The sequence below is a fragment of the Buceros rhinoceros genome, unplaced genomic scaffold, assembly GCF_000710305.1.
Source record: "Buceros rhinoceros silvestris isolate BGI_N320 unplaced genomic scaffold, ASM71030v1 scaffold36230, whole genome shotgun sequence".
NCBI lineage: Eukaryota > Metazoa > Chordata > Aves > Bucerotiformes > Bucerotidae > Buceros > Buceros rhinoceros.
The window spans coordinates 2,062-23,960 of NW_010388438.1; the positions used below are offsets into that span (position 1 = coordinate 2,062).

The window sequence follows — 21,899 nt, forward strand, 5'->3', positions numbered from 1 at the left end:
TCCAGACATTTTTAAATACTGCAAAAAAAAGTAACCCCAAGCCCAAACTGTGTGAGCATGCAGTATTCTCTGTGTGTAGTATTCAGTATCTTTGTGACATAATTAGCTGCTATCCTGACAGAGATTTAGGAGGGTTTTGCTTGGGACAGTGGAAAGTGTGACCAGAAAGACTCTTTAGTGTCCCTTTATAATGGCTGGATGTGTGCACGGGCCATGCTCACTACCTGGTAGCTAGCCCCAGGTCATTAGTTTATATATAGTAAATAGATATGTTGCGCCCAATTTGTTGTTACTGGACAGAACTTTGAGAGGAACTTATTATACAGTTAAGATATAGTGAGCCGAAATAGCAGCAGCAAAATGTTTAGGCCAGATTTCTTACTCCCTTCACGGTTGCAGTGGATGTGCAAAAAGCTTGTGGGTGTGCAGACTTGTACATGGGGGAGAATGCTTCATCCGCCTACGTGGAACCAGGTGGCAGGGTTTATACACAGTCTGTGTGCGTCCCTGCAAAATTCTGGAGGCGGGAGGATTGAAAGCCATAGTAGAAAACAGTCTTTTGATGTTTTGGTGTGTGGCAAAATCCTGCTTTCAAGCTCAGCCAGCTTTTACACTGGCCAATCTGTGCCAGCAGTTGCATGAGATCTGTCCCCAGCTTCAGCATCTCTCATGGTACTCAAGAGGGCTAGAAGTTTCTGTGTTCAAAGTGGTCCTTTTGTCTTGTTCCACCAACATCAAAATGAGAATAGCCTCATGCTGTTGGGCTTTAGCCGAGTTGCTGGCTTGCCCCTTATCCAGAGCTGTGACAATCAGTGATAGGACCTACTTGTCAATGTGCTATTTTCTTTAGTCTCATGTTCTAAGTTCTCCTGGGTGTACCAACAATACTGGTTGTTCTCTTTGCCTCTGCCCCGCATCTGCTTCTCTCGGATGAAGTGTCATGGTGTTACATATTTTGTAAGCTTTTTATTTTTCCCTTCCAAGATTAGACTGGCCCAGAGACATGAACGTAGGAGAGGGAGTATACATGCTACCACTATTCATAAAACAGCAAAGCCTCAGGAGTGTAGATGAGGAAGAAACAACAAAACAGAAGTTTTTCACTGATCTGTGGTGGGATCTTTTGGGGACCAGAGTGAAAAGGATTCTACATCCTTTGACCAGCCAGAGCGCTGCGTGGTCTTTGTTCTTCTGTGTTTCTGTGGAGTACTGCAAGGCAGTGGAAACTGGCAAAGGTCCCGATGGAACTTGGATGAGTTTTTTGGAAGCATGACAATAAGTTTATAGTGAAGAACTGGGTTAGAAACTGAGAAATAAAAAGTAGTATCTAATCAAAGATTCCAGTGGTGTAAAATACCTTTATTCCACAACATTTGGGTAATATTACTAATGTGATTGTGCCTGTTGAGCTGCTGTTCAGGTTAATGGCATGATGTGCATTGTGATGTTTGCAGGGTTCAGGGTCTTTGTTTCTATTATGAAAGTCCAAATAGATTGTGTGGCTGGAATATAGTATTCCTTGTACCTGTTTTAATGAAGAGATGCTTGAAAATAATGGAGGGAAATAGGTGAATGCTGAAGGTAGAAGCTGAGGAGGGAACAAATCCATATGGTTTGGATAAGTAAGTCTTTACTCTTCACCTGCTCAGAGAAGGAAATTCAACTTGAAATCAGAGAAGCTGTGGGCCCTCATGGCTGCATCTTCAGGTCTGCCCTTACCTTCCAATTTTCATTCCCTCTCGAAATAGAGGTAGTGCAATTTGCTTTAGTTGTAGCTGATTGTGCTATTTGACACACTTTCTCTATCTAGATGTCACTTAAGAATAAGGAAAGACATTTATTTTTTGGAATAACCTATGTCAGATCATCTTACAAAATGTAGATTCCTATTCATCTTACCCAAGTACAGAAAAAGACTCCCCAAATCAGCTGCAACACTTTCCTTTTATCAAATCTTCTATTTCTTCAGGTGATTATCTCTTATTTTATGGCTGCTCTCAGATATTTTTTTTTTATTTCACAGCATAATGTATTCTTATGCTAAGCAGGTCAAAATGACAGAGTAAGCAAAAACAAGGGACACAAGTAATTGTATAGCCAGAACCAGCCACACTTATTTGCAAAAGTTTATCAGTCTGTTGGAACAGGGCAGAGCTCATGCTGTGAAATTAATTTAACTCGGAGACGGTCATTGTATGTTAATGAGGTTCTTTGCATGTTCTACTATTTCTTTGTGGCATAACCGCCCCTACTCCGCTTCGGATCAGTTGGGTGCTGGGTTTTGACCTCTCAAGTAAGTGCCATCAGGAGTTACCATTTCATAAATTATTCTTTGGCTTACAAAAATGACTTTTGCAAATGTTGTCACAGCTGTGGAATTAACTGTTGCTGGTGTATTATGTGTGCAGGTGTAACGCTACAAAGCCACAACCCTCTTATGTTACTTAGTGAGTGAGGGCTGCAGGCTAGGTCTCTACTAGTCAAGTCACTGTCTGAATTCCCTGGAGCAGTGTCACAAGAAAGCAGCTATAAGAACAGTCACAAGGACACATGAGAGAGAGGAGTCCTGGGGAAGATTGAACTTCATGCCTAAATGCTAATGAGCAGCTAATGTTAGTTCTCCTCTGCAGAAATATGTATCAATTGATTACATGTCTGGTTTTGCTAGAAAGTCCTTGTGGGTGCTTGCAATCTTACTTTCCATGCTGCTGTTCTGTATTATTCTTACAGAACTCGGAAGAAAGTAAGTAAGCTCTCACTCTTGACATCACGCAAGGTTCAGTAGGAAAAAAAGAATTAAGTGGTGATCAGCAGAAACTTCTCTGCAGGAGCAAATCTGTATTGGCATTTATTCAAAATGAAAAAGAAATGTGAATCAAAGCCACTTTTCATCCAGAATTTAAATAAACCTTCAACACTTGGAAACTTGTCTTCCTAGGATTTTTTTATTTCGCTTCTTTCTTGGGCTCCTTCTGTCATGAATTTTAAAACTGAAAGGGACCTTTGGGATAATGAGTTATACTACCTATGTCCCACACAATTTTCTGGAATTTCTTCAAGTTCTTCTGCAGAGCTGGTGTCTTTTGGGTTTGTGTTGTTTTGTTTGGGGTTTTCTTCTAGTTTTTTCTTTTCAATTTCTTCAAAATGGTTAGTTATAGTAGAAGTATCACAGTAAATGCCTGCAGTGGTGAGATGCCCTGTCTATTCAGAAATAAGTTGTGTACAGCAAAGCAGCAGCTGGACAAGTTTAGAATTCAAATAACCTGTAACCTTCATCATTCTCTCTTCTGATACCTGTTCAGAGATTGGTGAAGGAGCCTGACTAATTGTTTTGACTAATGGGGAATTAACATTCCAGCCTCATCTCATGTAGCTCCTGGGGAACACCCTCCAAAGAGAAGGAGCCTTGAGAATGGCATAAAACCTTTCAACACAGTTGGGTTTATGTTGCATTTAATATGTCCCTAGAATGTTTTGAGTGAACTTCTCTGGACCAAGCTAAAGCAAGAGTTATTTGAAGTGAACTGTCTCTAAGTACATGACCTCAGTGTTGCCTCTTCCTAGCAGTGGTCTTCTGTTAGTCCAGGAGCAAAAAGATTGATTTGGAGGTTTCTTGTGGGACTGGATTGTCTTGCATTTCAGCAGATTTCTCAGGGTGGTGTCAGGTTACTTCTCAAAGGCTTCTGCAAGGCATCAGATATTGTCTAAGTTCTGCTCAGCTGGCCCCCACCGTTACCTTAATTTTAAAAAATGACCTAATTTCTGCTTCATCACTTTGTTTCCGTGTGGCATCTGATATTTTCATTCTCTGACTTCTCCCTCTTTTGAGTAGGATAGGCGCCTCTGTCTCGTGTGAACTAACCCTCACCTTCCGACGTGTCCAAAGGTTTGACCTCTCCTCTTACTTAGTTAAATAACTTGCTTCTTAAAATGTTTATGGGACTTGTCTGATATGGTGGTGATCACATTTCCTTCTGATCTGTTTAATAGGGGTGGAGGCAGAAGGCAAGTCTCACCACGATTACCACCTTTATATAAATATCTGATAAAGAGTCCTGAAATTAATTTCCGGTAGCTGATCTGTGAACTTTTCCCACCAAATTTGGTTGGGAAGTGGATGAATCAGCTGTGTAGATTTGGGTGACTGGTAGATAGTGAAACGATAAGAGAATTTAATTTTCTTTTTCATTTAAATGTGAATGAGCTGTTGGTACAGGTGTCACTCAAGAATCTCTTTGTTATTTTAATGAACCTGCATTAAACCATGCAGGAAATTACAAGGCATGTGTAATTTAAATACTGTATGTGAATTTACAGCAGTAGAAATTCATAGCTCTAATAATAGAATTAGATAATAATGGAGGTACGAGGGTAGAAATGAATCTTGGAGGCTTTTACGTCTGTAGTGTAATTTTTCTCCCTACTTTTTGGGAGGACCTACTTTAGGTACAGGTTGCCTACCCCTTCCTGTCTCCCCTACAACATGTTTTACAATCATCTTACGTGATTCAGATTTATTAACTCATCTTCTAGCATCGAGCCAGCTGTGCCTAGATTCACCATGGGTGTCAAATAGGCATCTTCTGGTCCTGTTTCAGGCAGCTTCATTTTTCTCTCCTTACTAGTAGAATTCAAAAAGAAAAAAATGAACAAGAAGAAAAAAATATTCTTCTCTGGATTGCGTCTGCTCTTGTAAGGAAGACAGTCTGTTTATGGCTTGCTGTGGCAGGTTTATTACAAGAGAATTTATTTTGGAGGTGAGGATGTACCTGAGAGGGTGTGTCATTTTTCTGTGACATCTGATGACAAATGAAATGTTGAGCTGGGCATAAAATATTAACGTGTCCAGTGGGTAAATGCCAATTCAAAGTACTGTCGTAAAAATTGATGTCCCCTTCTCTTAGGGCATCTGGATGATAAGAAACAGTATGGTCTGTCCTGCTTTCTGTAAGTTTTAAGCACTGTCCCTGAATGTCTTCAGGCAGCAAAGGCTGAGAGTATCTGTGGAAGGTGAAGCACTCTTCCATTGAGGGTGATTGGACAATGGCTCTGGGATTTTTTTTTCAGGACTGGAGATGACTTGTTAGCAGGCTCCGATGGTATTGTAAGCTGTATGGTAATGATGCTGTTTTGCTTTCCCAGGCTGCCAAGAGAGTGATCCTGCTCTCGGGAACCCCTGCCATGTCGCGGCCTGCAGAGCTTTACACGCAGATCGCGGCTGTCCAGCCATCCTTCTTCCCACAGTTCCACTCCTTTGGGCTACGCTACTGTGATGCCAGGAAGGTACTTCAGTGGGTGAAGTGGCAGACTGCAACTCTGCAAATAGCTTTTTTTTTTTTTTTTTCAAAATGTGGAGGCCTTTTCTTTCCTTCCTTTTGTCTTACATCTTTTTTGTGAAAGTTCTACTGCAGAGTAACGTTTTGAAACCTGAGAACCTCTAGGTGCTGCGGTGGTGAGCCTGACGCATGGATGCACTAATGCTTCTTGTCAAAAATCTGCCCTGAAAGCCAAGGAAGTAAAAAGCTAAATAAAAAAAAATAGCCATAGCTGGGGAAAAGAACCTATTCGAATAAAGCTTGCTCCCAGAGTGTTTTAAATGGGCAGAGTATCTATGGGACCTTTAAGCAGCTGCAGGTTTGGACTAATTGATTTAAAAAAAAAATGGAAACCAATTTTTAGTCTGCTTTAGTGACTGTTGAGCAAAGCAAGGCCTCTGTTGCTTAGAATTCTTGATTTTACACCTCCAGGTAAGTAAAAAATTAAGACTTATGGTCCTTCTTTGTATTCCACACTCTTTTAACTCAGGAAATGGATGTGAGTCTCAGCATATCTTGAAAATAAATTAACTTCTCTTATCTGTGCCAGCTGCTCAGCAGTGGTTCCAGGAGAGTCATTGAGTCCAATCACTGCAATATCTTGGATTTGCAGGAAGCCAGCATTTGCAGCCATCATGGCAGGTGTCTGTCTTGCTCTCAATGTATGGGCAACTCAGCTGTGCTTGGATTTGCCATCTCTAAGGCTGCTGTGTGCGTTGGAACACAAGCTCAGAGAAGAGCTCTTGCTGCTGCCTGTTGTACAAGGAGGCTCTAGGATCTTCTGTGCTGGTTGCATAGATGCAAAAAGAGGAACCAAAGTTCCCCTGAATTCTGATTTGAATCCTCTATTCCAGTTCCCCTGAATCCTCTATTCTGGCTTAACCTCCAGTTCCTCCAGGACAAGTATGTAGTAGTTAGCATGTGGCACAAAGTGCCTTGGCATTGTGAGCGAGGACCTGTAGTGCATGCACTTGTTTGCTTTGCTTTGTTCAAGTAATCCATTTCACGTCTTGTGCCTCATTTTCTGCAAGACTGGACAGTAACTTTCAGCAGAGTGGTTGGAAACACCAAATGACCATTTCAATGCTCAAAAATGTTTACAGAACTGCACATCAGTATATGCCATAGAAATAGGTATAGCTATTTGTAGGGCTTTTGTGTTTGCTTTCTGTTTTAGGGAGCTAACATATGCCAAGTTTATATCAAGATGATTCATTCATATTGTAGTCATATAAAGTTCTCAAGTCTGCTTTTTCCTAAATCTGAATGCCCGCTTTTACTTCCATAGCTAGTGTAGAGGTGTTCTGTGTATGTCCAAATGCACAAGCTAGGTGAGCAATTCATTGGCTTTGGTACTTCTGTGCTGATGCTGTTGATTAAGGCTGTCAGCAACCAGAATCACAGATACAGAGCTTGAGTTCTGGAAGGTGCAGCATATGTGTTAGCAAAGCACTACTTTCTTGGTAGAGGATAGACTTACTGTTTCTCCATCCACCGCAGAAATCATATGGAGGCAGAAGGCCATGTCTTCTGCTGAGCTTCATTATCTTTGTTGAAAGATTCTTGTCTGAGTAGTGTCCAGAATGTTTCCTGGAGGGAAATGAGGAGGTGCAATTTAATCTTGTTGATTTTCTGCGGTAAAAAGGAGAGTTGAATTGCAGTGTCTGAGTCTAAATAGGTTTGGAGTTTCATTAACCCTTTGAGGGTAAGTTCTGTATGACTACCTGTTGCTTCAATTGTGAGGTATATGGACCTCGCTTAAGATGTTGAATTGGATAAAAGAAATAAAATTGTTATACTATTACAACCTGGATCATGTAAATTCTGTGTAAATGAGTTTTCAACCCACAATGAAATGCAGCATGGAGGTCACTGTCTGTATCAGTCTCCCTTCAAAACCTCTGCAGTCTTTCTAGTACAATTATTTCTCTGTTTGACCTGCCTGTACTAGACAGTTGAATGTTACTGATCTTCTCAGCACTCGCCTGGTGGGACATTCTGCTACAGTCAATGTCAGTAAATGATAGAGAAGAATTTGGTTATTTAGAGAAGTGGGGCTGCTGGAAATAAGATGTGTGGATAGTATTAGAGGGGAAAATGGGAATGCTGAACAATGGGTTACCATAGACCCACTTAGCAATGAGTAAATTAAAAGGTGGCTTGATGATTGTAGCCATTCCCTTATGACTGTGGCATGTCCCTCATGTTCCTTTTTGCAGGTGTAAGCTGAGATTGTGTTAGGAGTTTCATCCTCTCTGAAGAACTGTTGTGGTACTTTTGCTGTCATTACTTAAGTAGGTTCTTCCTTTTGTCCTGAAAGTGGCAGCATTATGAGTAAAGATGGAATTGCACAGAACCAGAGAGGTTCTGCGAGGCTTTTGGAGATCTGTCAGGATGAAAGGTGCTATGTAAAAATGTTTTGGTATTAATAATAAATCTGATTGCATTGTAAGAATAAAGAAAAACTGACAAACCTGAACCATTCAGTTTAAAACTAAAACCTGACTAGATTCTGTTTGAAGATAATAGATTTTTATGACAGAAAACTGCAAATATCTGCAGATGTGATATGAAAAGATTAAAATAAAAGTTTATCATTTAGTAATTCAACCTCCTAGCATCTGTATTCTTAAAAATGCAGCAAGTGAAATGTCACCTGCTTATTTACAAAATATCTCAAGTCTGTTTCCCAAAATACCTGCTGTGAATTCATTTTTCAAACTGGGCGATGTTGGCAAATATTAAATAATTTCTATCTGAGCACACGTTCTGAATTTGTAAGAGTTTTTGGCAGCTTCTACTAACTCTGTAATAAGTTTACTGACTCATGTAAGATGCTGCAACACTTTGGTAAGAAAATCACAGTTGGAAGCATTTGTTGTGGAGTGTTATGGATCAAAACCAGATGTGTATTTTGGCAAAATGTATGTTCCTCTTTTTTTCTCTCTTCTTTTCCACAATAGGGTATACTAAACTATATTTTAATAATTCCAAAAATAATAATTTTTTTTATCACTAGCTAGGTGAACACAGAACTAGCATGTTTCCTTGTTTGCAAATTGTTCCAGCAACAGTCACGATAAAGAAATATCACAATCTGAACATACTGTAGGATGCTGCCTGTACATGCTTTTTAATATCACAGCAGATAGTACATTGTCTCTGTGCCTTGTTCTTCCAGTTGTGATGATGTTACTCTTCTGGAATGAATTGTGCTACTGGACACAAAACATACCTATTATTTGCTTGTTGTGGAAAGTAGAAAAACATGGGCTGCATGAGCAGAATGAGGTAGCCTGAGGAGAGCGTCCAGGCCCTGTAGCAGGTCTGGCTCAGCAGCCTAGTCAGTGTTGATCCCTGCTACTTAGCTACCAGCGCGCTGAGCAGTGTGGGCGGAGGGCTTACAAGGCTGGGGGCAACACCAGGTGAGTCCTTCTTGGTTCTGGACATCTGCTCTGCTGGGTCCACAGAGCCTGAAGAAATGCAAAAAGGGGGCACAAAAACTGGGGCTCAGCACTGTCAGCTTTCATGCTGCATGCCTAAAGCTAATAAACCCAGCTGGATTTGAGCCAGCTTTTCATGGACCTGAGGGATCTATCTACACTGCACTCCTGGTTTCAGGGAAGCAGAGCAGGAATACCCATGTTAGCTTTTTGAGGGCTTGGGTTAGACCCAGATGGGCTTATTCCCTCTAGCTGTATACCACTGTCCTGTTGTCAGAGCCAAAGCTTTAACTCTGCAGGATCCAGACTGACTTTGTCTTGGGTTTGAATTTTTTCCTTCTTTAATGAACCAACTATAGGTAATCAGGCAGTACCATAATTATGTAGCAATAGATTAAGTCAAATGAGTTTTAATAGTGTCTGTAAGTGCCAGAATCCTGAAGTCAGTTAATGGTTCACATGGCAATAGAATTGCAGGTTGTCCTGTTCAGTCTCAACCTGAAGTATGGAAGGTTCACTTCCAGATATCAGAAGTCTTAATCACCTGTATGCTGTTTGATTCCTTCTCTTTCTGTCTCATTACATCTTCTCATCCCTGTTCCATCCCTTAATACAGTCAGTAATGTGACTAACCTCATGGCTGGTATATAGGAGACAATAAATTACTCTCCAGGAGGATGGAGGGTGCAGTGAATACTTCAGAGCTTTTTCCTGTTTTACTTTCATTTCTATGTTGCAGAGGTTTCTCTTCAGAAAGACAAATAAAAGGTATATAGATTTTTAAGGCTGAATCTATTTTAGTAATTAATGTGATGCAATGAGAACGAAGCAGCAGATCAAAGGGATTGGAGCTGAGGCTCCTCACACCTCCATTTTATGCATTTCAGGAGGGTGTATGTGTATGTATCTAGGGGGTTATTTTGGGTTGTTGTTCCATGACCAGAGGTTGTATTTTTGGCTTTTTTGGGGGGGGTGAAACTGCCAGTAAGACTTGGAATTAGAGCTGTGAGGAAGGTTTCCCTGCCTCAGTTTTCAGTATTACTGTAGCTTTATTTCATATTTGTACTTCAGCAGAAAGGTATCTCTTTCTTGTTTACTTCAGCATAAAAGCCTTCCTGGTCTCTCCAAAAGGAGGTCGTTTAAAGATGTTTATTTTGGGAATGTACCAATTTTGATGCCACTGTTTGTTAGCTTGGTGGTTTTTTCCTGGATAACAAATGATAGGCTGTGGGGATACTAGTAGAAGTGATGAGCTGAGGTTAATTGAACAGATACGTATTTTCTGCACACAGGATCTTGGAGGATAGGGCAGATGCAGAGGCAAGTGCTTCAAGGAATAAATGAAGGGTTTGTTCAGAGGAGCTTTAAAGTGATGATCCTTTGAAGAGACAATGCTTGCAGTGGTGTATTTTAGGCTACAATTTATTTATGGATTAGTTGAGTCTGAGCCAAACGTGGTAGTGGCAGAAACAGAGTATGTCAGGAAGCGGATCAAGAGGCAGGTCACGGTGGAAAGCAGGCAATTTTGCCCTAGCACTTACTAGGCATCTCAGACAAGTGTAACATCTCTGTGAAGTCTTTTGGCTTAAGGATGTTTGTCCTCATGCTGTTAGTGAAGATTTTTGTGTCTCGTTCTGCTTAAGGCTGAGGAAAATGTGTATGTACAGAACTGCAGTGAGTTCTCTTGGCCAGCCCAAAGCTGCAAGTAGAGAGCAAGAACACCTTGCTGCATGAGCATGGATACCAGGGCACAGTGCTGAGGTAGGGATCCCTACCTCTGTGCATAGTCCTCTTCCTGCACCTCCCTGAGCACTTGTGGACAGGAAAAAGGGAAGTTTACGAGTAACCTTCTCATGTCGGGTGGATTAGTTTGTATACTTAAATCTTTCTGCTATTTTTGTCAAATATCTCTTCCTCCTGACCATTAAGCTCTTGCCTTGTCCAGTTTACCTGGAAGTTTATTCTACTCTCTGCAGACCAGTCTTATGTAAATTTGACAGTGATGACTGCTTTGGTCTTTTCCAGATGCCGTGGGGTTGGGACTACTCTGGATCATCCAACTTAACTGAACTAAAAATCTTGCTGGAAGAGTCCATCATGATCCGACGTCTGAAATCAGATGTGCTTTCCCAGCTTCCAGCAAAGCAACGGAAAATGGTTGTGGTGGCTCCTGAAGGCATTAGTGCAAAGACCAAAGCTGTCTTGGCAGCTGAAGCAAAGATGATGGCCAAAGGATATAAAAGTGTAAGTCAGAAACTATTTTCATGACGAGCCATTGGTATTTCAGGTATTTAAAAGCATCAGTAGAAAAACAGTACCCAGAGTTCCAAGGAAGGTCAGAGCTGCACCTGGTGTGAAGTTGCAGTGGAAGGCTGTTGAAGGCACAGTTTTAAATGAACGTACAACACAATCAAAACAGCTCAGTTTTTTTCCCTTTTAAGTGGTCTACTTTGTCGCTTTAGGTGAAATACTATTTCCTCTTGTTTTTCCTCTCGTTAGTCCTTTCTCATTGTCTTTTGAACCTTCTCCCTCTGTACTTACTCTCTGTCTTGCCTTGTAATCCCATTCACCCTACAAACACAGCATTGTTGGAGCTGAGTTGTGAACACAGCAGCAGCCAAAAATGTGAAGAGTGTATTTTTGCTTTTTTTTGTTTTTCTTATAGGAATGGCAGATGCATGTTCTAGGCCTCTAGGTTGCTAATACAGTTTTGTAAAAACTTAGTTTTTCCTTGCCATTTGAGTTAGTAAATGCTTTCTCAACTAAAACTATGTTTGTGATATGCTTGTCATCCAGCTTGTAGGAGTTGAATAGGAGGTAGGAAGGGAGATTTCAGAAATAAGAGTGTGGGATTATCTGCCATACCCAGTGGCAAGTAGGAGACTTCCCCCTCCAGTCAACTTTTGTGTGTTTTTAGGCTAATTCTTTTCCTAGCAAAGTGGTTATTGGCAACAGCAGACATCCCAGATGTGTGAGCAAGGAGGAGAAAAGGCGTTTCTGAGACTCATATTTATTTATCTTTCTCTCTGCAGAAACAACAGGAGAAGGAAGCTCTTCTCCTCTTCTACAACAAAACGGCAGAAGCTAAAATCCGCTCAGTCGTGTAAGCTGCGTGTCATTGCTTCATTCTTGCCTAGTAAAATGTGTTTTTCCACTGCAAACAGGAAAATAGTGTCTTAGAGATAACACCGCAGGGACATGAAGCATAGCCTTCAGCCAGCTTAGAAAAAATTGATTTTAATTACAATGCACTAAACATTTTCCTCTCAGAGTTCCTAGGCTGAATAAGTCTTCTGATTTCATTCCAGATATGGATCTAAACTGTCATTTAAATAATCTAAAATTACTTGATGTTTGGGACTTGGATCAGGTTCCCTGGTCCAGACCCTATTTTCATTTAAGGAGGTGGGGGGCTGGGGGGAGTAATGAAACTAAAAGTATCAACAGAATTTGAGAAAACAAACGCTGCAGTCTGGCTGCAGCAAGAATCCAGAGCCAAAAAGCTTATGAGATGGACTGAGCTTTAGGTGTAGTGTGCTCTAAGGATGTCATAGCCTCTACTGAAGTTCTTGGGTCTTCCACAGCACTCACTTGGGACCTCAGTGGCAAAAGTTCTCTATTATAGGTGTGCTTTTAACTCTATTTTCCCTAGGAATAATTTCCTTCTGTGATTTTTTTTTTTTTTCTGTGCCACCCTCATCCTTAGCCTTTCTGCTGGGACTGCACAGCAGTAGCTTTAGGTCATATAGCATGACTTTTTAATTAGTAGTATGCTAATAACATGAAAACAGTTTACTTTTCCACAGTCCTCTGAATATAAGGACCAGCTGATGTGCACTGTGATTTCACAGTCTCAGACCTTGCTGCAGCATTTGCCTGTTTGGCACAGAACTGCACGTCAGAGTCCCAGTGCTCATTTCTGTGGAAAAGTTTCTTCCTTTTATGTTAGTGAACAGTTCGAAGACTTTCTTCCATTTTATTTCAGCTGCAAGTGTGAACAGAATATAAAACCACAAAGTGCTGTTTACTTGACTCTGTGGTAGGAATTAGTCCATTTTTTTCCTGGGGTTTAGTAGCATTTAAAATACCACTTATGATGAGCTGATAAAGTACAGGACCATCTAGCTAATGGTGCTGTCCTACAATCATCAGCATCCCCCATGTGTTAACTCTTGGTGACAGTGTCTCCTATTGATTCTATTGTAATGATTAGCCATTTGTTAAATGGAATATGGGAGTGAAATACAAAATGGTTGTAACATGTTGGCATCTGCTTGCTACACTGAATGTTTGCTTTATCTGTTTTAAAATCCAGCAATCCCACTTCTCTCCCAGATTTCTTTGTTAAATAATAATGTCACGTAATTGGGATCTGAATGTCACAAACCTGGTGAGCTCTCTGCAAAGCACTGATACATCTTACTACAGCTCTGGAAATCCTGCTTGGTCTGTTCTGATGGCTGCAGCTCACCTAAGCAGTGTTGTGTTTAGCAAAGAACTTGGTATTCCTGATTTTAGCAACAACTGTGCTATTCCAAAGAAAAGATGACATTTGTGTCATCTGTTCTGATGGCTGTTGCTATACTTAGTCACAAATTTTAGGCTTACAGGTGTTTTTCAGGCTCCAGTTGACCTGATTGTAACATGGGTTACTACATAGAAATGGGTTCTGTATCTCTGTTACTAGTCCATGACAAAAGCCAGATGTTTTCATTTAATTAACACTGCTGAACTAAGTTTGAAAGGAATCTTGTTACCTTTCATTGGTTGTTAGCCATTGTGGATATGCATAATTCCTAGAAATAGCTGATGTATCGAGATCGTTAGGCTGAAGTAAATCATCAGTGGGAACCCTTGCAGGAAAAGCTACTTTTAGGATACCGTGATCCATGCTTTTAGAGATCTTTTCTTCTAAACTAAAAATAATCCTAAGTAAACATAGGGAGGATAATTGTATACAGATGATCTTAGTGTATTGTGATTGCGCAAGAGTTAGAAATACAGACGGGTGGATGAGATTGTCAAATCAGAATAGGTGATTTCCAGTTGATTGGTCTGGGGTGTTGTGTTTCACGTAGGGTGTAATAAATTGATTCCCTGTGTGTGATACCCAAGTATAAATGTAAGCAGCTGTCCAGCTGCAGTGAAGAAAAATGAGTGGATTTTCCTGCAATGTCTTCTTTTCAATCTGTGGGAGTCTTGACTTGTTACTTGCATTTTACTGCAACTTTTTAATGCTAGCCTATTTCCTAGTTTCTGTGTATACAAGAGTAGTATCTTTAAAATTTTTTGTGAGCAAAGCCTGTGTTCTTGCAGCACATAATTCTATGGAATTTGGGGTTTTTTTTTCCTCTTTCATGTAGAGAATATATCCTGGAGTTACTGGAAAGTGGGAATCGTAAATTCCTGGTGTTTGCTCATCACAAGATAGTGCTGGATGCAATAGCTGCAGAGCTGGAGAAGAAAGTAAGTAGTTGACTGAGTCGTCTTAACTTTATCACTATTCCAGGTTCAAAGCTGTTTAAGATCTCCCCAGAGTTCTGGCTGGTCAGATGCTTTATGAAAGTTAGTGGCAGAGATAACTTCTACTTGCTGTGCTTCTGAACGTGTCCTTCACAGCAGGAGCTGAGCTGTCAGATGAATGCCTAACAGGGTGCACCTAGTACTAGCTGAATATCTGCTGTTGGAATAAATGTTTATTAATCTCCATTATCTGCCCTGGAGCTTGTGAATTCTTGGAGTGTTACCCTGTGTGGCCATCTCCCCTTTGTCCTGCAGGCTTTCCTCAGAGATGGAGAATGTAACGACTTAGGTCCAGTTACGGCTGCCTTCTTTCATCTCTGTGATGTACTTTTTTTTTTCTTTTTTTTGACTGTGATACTCTATGGAGGCTTGAAATACCTGCCAGTCATCTCTCTGACTTCAAAAGTGTTTGGCTAATTATTCATGTGAGACTTCTGTGGATGTCCCTGAAGGGTTCTGGGTCATGCTAGGGCAGGGTGAAGGATGGGTTAAGTTAATATTTGAAACAATAAACCACAGTGACAGTGGTAACCTCACTCCCTCTGTGGCAGCCTCCTCCAGTAGAGCAAGGAGTTTGGACACTGAAGAGTGTGGCTCTGCATCACCAGGTTTGTCATGCCTCTTCTGAGCTTACCGCAGAGCAACTGAGATGTGTAGGATCCTATCTCCTCCCATTGCAAACAGGGGAAGACTTACAGAGGCTGGGGAGGTTGTAGCAGCTGTAAAATCAGCACACAGGCAACTGTAAAATCAGCTTCATATTAAGCCAGTTGCCTTTCCACTGTACTTGAGTTGCCGGCTCGTTGCTGTCCCTCTAGTTGCTGAGGACTGGTGGGAGTGCAATGGACATGAGAGTGCTTTGTGAACAGAGGGGAGGTACATTATATGCTGAGCTACATTACCTCTGCCTTAAAGATGAGGAAAGGTCTTAAACACAGCTGTTGTCTTTTTACTTCCCTGATTCTGCCATGGGGAAGGGAAGCAGAACCCACTAAAATATGGAAGGAAGGTACAGGAAAAATGGACACAAGGCCTCTAAGAAGTTTCTTCTGCCTTTTCGCAGCATGTTGAATACATTCGCATTGATGGCTCCACACCTTCGGCTGAGCGGCAGTCCCTGTGCCAGAAGTTCCAGTTCTCAGAGAAGCAGGTTGTGGCTGTCCTGTCCCTCACTGCTGCAAACATGGGCCTGACATTGTCTGCTGCAGACCTGGTGGTGTTTGCAGAGCTCTTCTGGAACCCAGGGGTACGCATCCTGGAGGGGACAGGGGTTGGGTGCTCCCTGGAGAGCAGAGATTGGCACTTCAGAGGAGATGTATCAGAGAGAGCACTTTTCTAGAGTTTTCTCTTTCTTTCTCTGATGGCTACCTGTCTGTGCACCCCCAGGTGCCTAGGCCTGAACCCGTGAGGCTGGTTACACAGCTTGCTGGCTGGAGAAGATGGGTGAAAGGGAAACATGCTCCTGTTTCTTAATTTGACAGAGCTCTCAACCACTTGCCCAGCCAAGACCTGAAAGGATCCATCCTCAGTGCTGATCCTCTACGTCTGAAAAATACGCAGAGCTTTTTGGGAACCTGGTGCACCAGTTTATTTCTTGGCTTAGTCTGTGTTTGAGGATAGAGGTGTTAAAAGGATCCAGATGAGAGTTAGTTGTTAAGCACAGGAAATGACATCTCCCTATTCTCTAGTGCTTACGCTGTCTGAGATGTTGAAGTTTTCACTTTATTTTCTATGTTATGTTTTTACGTAAAGATTTTGATCCAAGCAGAAGATCGGGCACATCGAATTGGACAGACCAGCTCCGTTAATATTCACTACCTGGTGGCTCAAGGCACAGCAGATGACTACTTATGGTAGGAAGTGAGAGAGACACTGTTTCTCCTGCTACCTGTTTTTGCTGTTTATCATATGGGATGGAAGGTGCTTAATGTTAGTGCTGATTCCCACAGCCTATGTGGGGAGGAGCAGTAACTGCCAGTCAGGGCTGTTGTGAGCTGCTGACATGGCCTGGCCACAGAGGGCATAACTTAAGCGGATGACAAGCAGGAGGAATAGAAGTAGCTATGTGACAAAAGACTGTTGAGAGAAGTTCTGGGATTGTTGATGTATCTAAAACCTTCACAGCCTCTGTATAAGGAGAAGGCATTGTCTTAGATACAGCCCAGAACATTCATGGGCTAGGGCTCTGTAAAGTACTGAGTCCTTTTAAGCAAAGTCTACAGATACTGGAGACACATGAGGAGCGATCTGGTGCTGAGTTCTTGGATAGGTTGCTGTGGAGGACTGTGCTGTTGCTTTCTTCTTGCTCTTCAGAGAGCAGATTAAAGAAGTGCTACTGACCCACATCTGGAGAGTTGTGTTCTGAGCCCTTTTGGCTGCAGTGAGAGCTATCAGTGGACACTGGTCCTTCGGGCTGGGGAATCTGACATCCTGGGGAAGGGGAGGGTCTGAGGAATCCTTAGTGCTGCAAGGGAACTGACCTGCAAATGATGGAAAGAAATTATCCACCAGCTGGTTCATTTAAACTCCAAAATTATATCTTTATTACCTTGCTTAAAGGAGCGAATGAACTAAGTGAACTTGTGCAGTTCCCAGAATATCATGATGGCAAATAATTATAACCCTACAATGCAGGGATCTGGAAACTGATTCATTACCCACGTTTCATGGAAAGTTAATGACAGTAATTCTGCTTTTATTTGTGAAATGCTGCCCATGCAGTCATTAATGCTTAATGGGAAGGAAATATGGCTCTTCAGAGGACAGTGGCAACCTTTTGAGAGGCGAGAAAAAGAACAAGACTAGAAGGCTAGTTGGTAACTGCATTAAATGTACTGTGGCCTTTGCTGCTTTCAAAGTGTCCAGTCTGCAGGTGCGGTTGGGACCTCTGGGCCTCTTGGGCCAGTGATGGATTCTTTGTCCTGCCATAGATGTAGAGGTACCCTAGAAGTGCTGATGTGTCTGTTGGTAGGGATTTCCATCGCTTACCTTGGAGACTGAACTTTAGCTGCACTCCTTTAGCTGCATCTTCTTCTGACTCCATATCATTGGTGTTGCCTCAGTCAGCTAGTTTCTCTATTGGATATGTGTTCTCCAAATATTTATAGCCTGAAATCATTACTTATTTAAATTGGATTGATTGATATCCCAAGACAGCATACAGTCATCATAAACAAGAGCAGGACAGGTTTAGGAACTAATAAGCTTCGGTAAAAAGCCACCTCTATGCCCCTGTTGTATCTTTTTTCATCTACACACAGTAAATGACACAGTGTCCTTCCATGATACTTTCTTCCTTTCAGTAATGTGTGTTTATCTCTTCTAGGCCAATGATTCAAGAGAAAATCAAAGTGCTGGGGGAAGCTGGTCTTTCAGAAACCAATTTCTCCAAAACAGCTGAATCCACTAATTACCACCCTAAGGTAATTGACTGGAAAGAATTATTGATGGTCCTGAGAGGCTGAATGGCCTTTGGCTTGGGTACATCTGGACTGGCAGGTGACTGGCAGCAGGCTGACCTGACCCTGTTCTGCCTTTAATGCCACAGACAAGATTCTCCACAGAGTTCCCACACCCGCTGCATGCAAGGAGACATAATAGCTTCTATAGCATATGATAGATACATATCATACATATATATGATATATGCACACATGTGCACTTTCTCAGTGCCCTCTTGATTGTTGCTCAGTTGGTTTTCATATGTCAAAGTATAAGCAGATCCTGTCTGTTCTAATTTCTCAGCCAGATCCAAAGCAGAAGACCATTTATGACCTTTTCCAGAGGACCTTCTCTGAGAGCGGAGACGACATGGATGAACTTTTGCTTTTGGAGGCAGCTGATGATTGCTGCGAGTTTGACTCTGACAATGCCTTGCAAGATACAAAAGGAGAGACCTGTTCAGTGAGTCCTCCCAAAAAGCGGCGTATCGAGGAGTTTTTTAAAGTGTAATGGTGACAACAAAAGAGACGGTGGCTAAGATTTTTTTTTTAATTAAAAAAAGAAAACAAAAGCAATCGAGTATTATTCAAGTTTTTAAGTTTTTTGTATCTCTAGAGCATTTCATCTGGAAGGAGGAGGTGGCAGCCTGACAGTGGGGCAGATAAGCAGTGCACACCTGGTAGCCTGCACGTTTTGCAGTCCTGGTTGTGCTGATGACCGGATGGCCATGCGCAAGTAGCGTGCTGCTTTGTGGCAGCACGTCAGCTTCCACAGTGGTTTTGTTTAAAAAGCCTATAATGGTTGTCTGTCCATAAGGCAGAACTGTTGAGAAAAATAACTTCTCAGCAGCTGCAGAGTGCTTCTAACAATCAGTCTTCCATCTCCAAGAACTGTGGTCTGTATTCATAGGAGTCAGTTCACTGGCAGAATTTGGCCCTTACTTGGGTCACTCGTGAACTGTATGTCAGGTACTTGGTTTGGCAGTGAGGAGTGAAGATCCAGACAGACCTTAACATTTTGTGGAGGTGGGGGAGAAGGGGGAGACCTCCAGATTTTTGTCTGTGCAGATCAGTCAGTACCTTGGAACTAAGTAGTATAGCTAAGTATATATATATAGCTAAGTAGTATAGCTGGCTGCCAGGAGGTGGCATCTGCCTGTTAGGCACGTCTGCCTGAGCACACTGGTCTGGCCTCATCTGCAAAATCTTAGGACCTGCTCCATGGCATGTGTTTCTTGTGCCAGTGGAGGGTGAAGCTTGTGCTGGCTGCCAGCAGTTAAGGCTGGCTGCTCAGGAGGGGGGTGTGGGGGTTTTCTTCAGGACTCAAGATTGATTCCCACAGATTGCTCTTGTTTTGTAAGAAATCAATTCTGGACTGAGTTGTTTAAATAAAGTTGCTTTAAGTTGTGGTTCTCAAGCTTTTGGTACTTTCTGTTTTGGAAATTCATCTCCCATTTGGACCTTAAGCTTGAGAAATATGTGATGCAGTGAAAAGAATAACGAAGTTTTTGAATATTTAGAGTGTATCAACTTTCAAAAGGGAAACTTCCATGATACTTTGCTTATAGATGAATCAATAGCTACTTCCATGAGACACTTAAGCTGGTGCCTTAGGACCTGTTATTTGCTTCCATCACAGCTCTGAGCAGGTTACACTGAGAAGGGCAAAAGCAGCACTGTTGCTTGAAGCAGTAATTAAAATGCCTGTTTTCAATTTGTGATAGCCTCTGCCATGCTCTCAGCCCTGTGAACTTGGAAGACCTGAACTCCCAGCCTGGGTGCTGCCTGAGGAAACCCATGTTTTGGTTCCTTTCAGGAGCTCATGACACAGTCGCTGTCCCTTGGGCATGGCCTGATTCCACTTCACAGTGGTGATGTCTCTGCAAAAACTCCAGAGGCCAGTTTTGATGTGGACTTGATATAAAGGCAGATGGCTCTGTTTATCACAACTGGTCTTTTCAGGCATCTTTGCATGGTCATCTTTTTTTTTTTTGTGTGTGTGTGTATTATTGACAGTGCTGTGTAGCGTGATCCCAAGTTAATGTCTTTCACACTGCTGGTCTCAGTACTAGAAGATACTTGGAGATTGGTCATATTTGCTTAACATCAGCCTGAGTACAGGAGAAGATACAGTTTCGCAGAAGTATCAGTTAGCTATGTTTTACAGCCATGATCTGCAGAGAAGGATGGGGGGGAAAGCAAGCCTTACATATAACTTCTGGAGGCCAGGAGCTGACATGTTGTGCAGGTGGCATGCTTGGCTGCGTGCAGATACCAGACACTAACAAAAAGACCTCTCTTCCATGCTTGAGGAGGAAGTTTATACTACAAGATCAACCTGATAATAACTGGGATATTTTTTCTTGCATCGAAGGGTTCAGTTATGCCATTTTCCACAAGTGTTGTCATGGAAATGCCCTCCAGGCTGTCAGTGCAGTTGTGCTGGGTGGAGACCTGCTTTTCATTCAGCCTGCAGAAGGTGCTTTGGTCTGTGTGCAAGTGGAGTAGGACTGTGTGACTGGCCAGCTGGAGGAAATGCTCTATCTGTGGATGTGAGACTGAGAGCTAAACAACATTCCTCTTGCTTCAACAGCTGACCAGGAGATAAATACGCACTTTTGGACATCTTTTAAATGTCTTTCTTCTTGAACACAGAGTATTTAATCTCTTTGTAGAACACGAGCTTTCTACTTGCAGAGGGTTGTTCTGAGTAAGGGGTGAGAAATGTTGCTGTCTGCCTACTGAATACGTGAAATGTTACTTGTATACCCATGTTGTCCTATCTATAGGAGTTATTCTCTTCCTTCTTGTAAAGCTACAGCTGCTTCTAAACAGTATTTTTCTTAAGTCTGCTGCAAGTACCCTTGGAGAGTTCTGCTTCTCATAAACTCAGTTTATCTTATCCATATATTGATAAATGCCAGCCCTGTTAGAGGAATGCCAGATGTACTCTTCCTTTGTTAGGACCCATAAAATCTCATCTGCTTTGCTGCAGAGTTACAAAGGCTCTTTAAGTACACTTGAGGTTCACTTTATGATGAAAAAGGGGAGAAGAATCTTGCAGGAAAGTGCTTTTAGTTGTTCTGTCAAGGGATTGGAAAGACTGTGCAGGCCTTAGCCCAATTACACCATTAGTCTGTCATGAGGAGGAGGTGGCTGGGAAGCTGCCAGCAAGCTCAGACAGGATTTGCCATGGCTTGCTGATGATAATTTGTGCAAGGTAGTGTGCAGGTTGCCAGTCAGACCCACGGGCAGGCTCAGTGGCACGCACTGCTCTTGTGGACTTGTGCAGTGCCCCCATCGAAGACAGTCTCAGCTGTAACCTTTTGTCATTAACTAAAGCCCAGTAAAGGGAAAGACTGGCCTTGCTGGATCTTGGAGCATCTTGCTGTGACTGGGTGCTTGCTTGCACACCTGTATGTGTGCTCTTGCCCACGCTAGAGCAAAGCTTGTTTTCAGGAAGGATGTCAAGCTGGGAACCACAGGTAAATGCCTGACCAGTAAAATGGAGCAGTTTGAAGTATGTCTTCAGCACGGGAAGCTGACCAGCCTGGGGCAGGCAGAAGAGTTCAAGGTGGTGGACTGTCGAGGCAAGGCTTTTGGAGCTGGGCTGGCCTGACTAATTTCACCTGTCTTCTCCGTCACTCAAATATATTTTATTTTGGCGGTGCTGGGATCTGAGGGGGTGGGTTTGGTTGTTGGCAGAGCTGTCTGTAGTACAGGTTGGTGAAGGATATGACCACATGCTGTACTGACATGGTGAGCTTTAACTCTGTGGATACAGACTGAAGAACAGCGGTAGATCCTCTGTCCTGGATATGATGGCTGACTTTTTTTTTACATTTTTTTAACCAGATAGTCACAAAGCAGCTAAAGGAACTTTTTTTCTTTTAATATGTTGGTATCAAAGATGTATGTTGTGAGTCATCATTATGATGAGGATCTGAAAAGGGCAAATATATTCCTAGGAAATATCAAATGAGATTTTGACTCAACAGAGGGGAGATAAAAACACCATTGCCTAAAGCCCTGCTGAGCCCTCATCTGGAACAAGGCTCTGGCCCACCAGCTCCCAGGAGGACCCATTCAGGTGGGAGGAGAGCATGCAGGGATGTTCAGAGCCCAGAGAGCCTGACATGATAGAGGGAATTTAAAACGTGAGTGTTCAAACCCTCAAA

At 42.2% G+C, this 21,899-nt stretch overlaps 1 protein-coding gene across 1 annotated transcript; it reads left to right on the forward strand.

The window, feature by feature from the left end:
• Positions 1-5,090: 5,090 nt before the first annotated feature.
• Positions 5,091-21,340, forward strand: LOC104488416 (SWI/SNF-related matrix-associated actin-dependent regulator of chromatin subfamily A-like protein 1; the record flags this gene model as incomplete). Its single annotated transcript, XM_010145938.1, has 10 exons — positions 5,091-5,283; positions 10,784-11,002; positions 11,791-11,861; positions 14,122-14,224; positions 15,345-15,527; positions 16,034-16,134; positions 17,607-17,703; positions 18,026-18,228; positions 18,338-18,457; positions 21,163-21,340. Coding segments are annotated over 10 exons (1,468 nt in total), but the record flags the coding sequence as incomplete, so codon positions are not given.
• Positions 21,341-21,899: the final 559 nt, after the last annotated feature.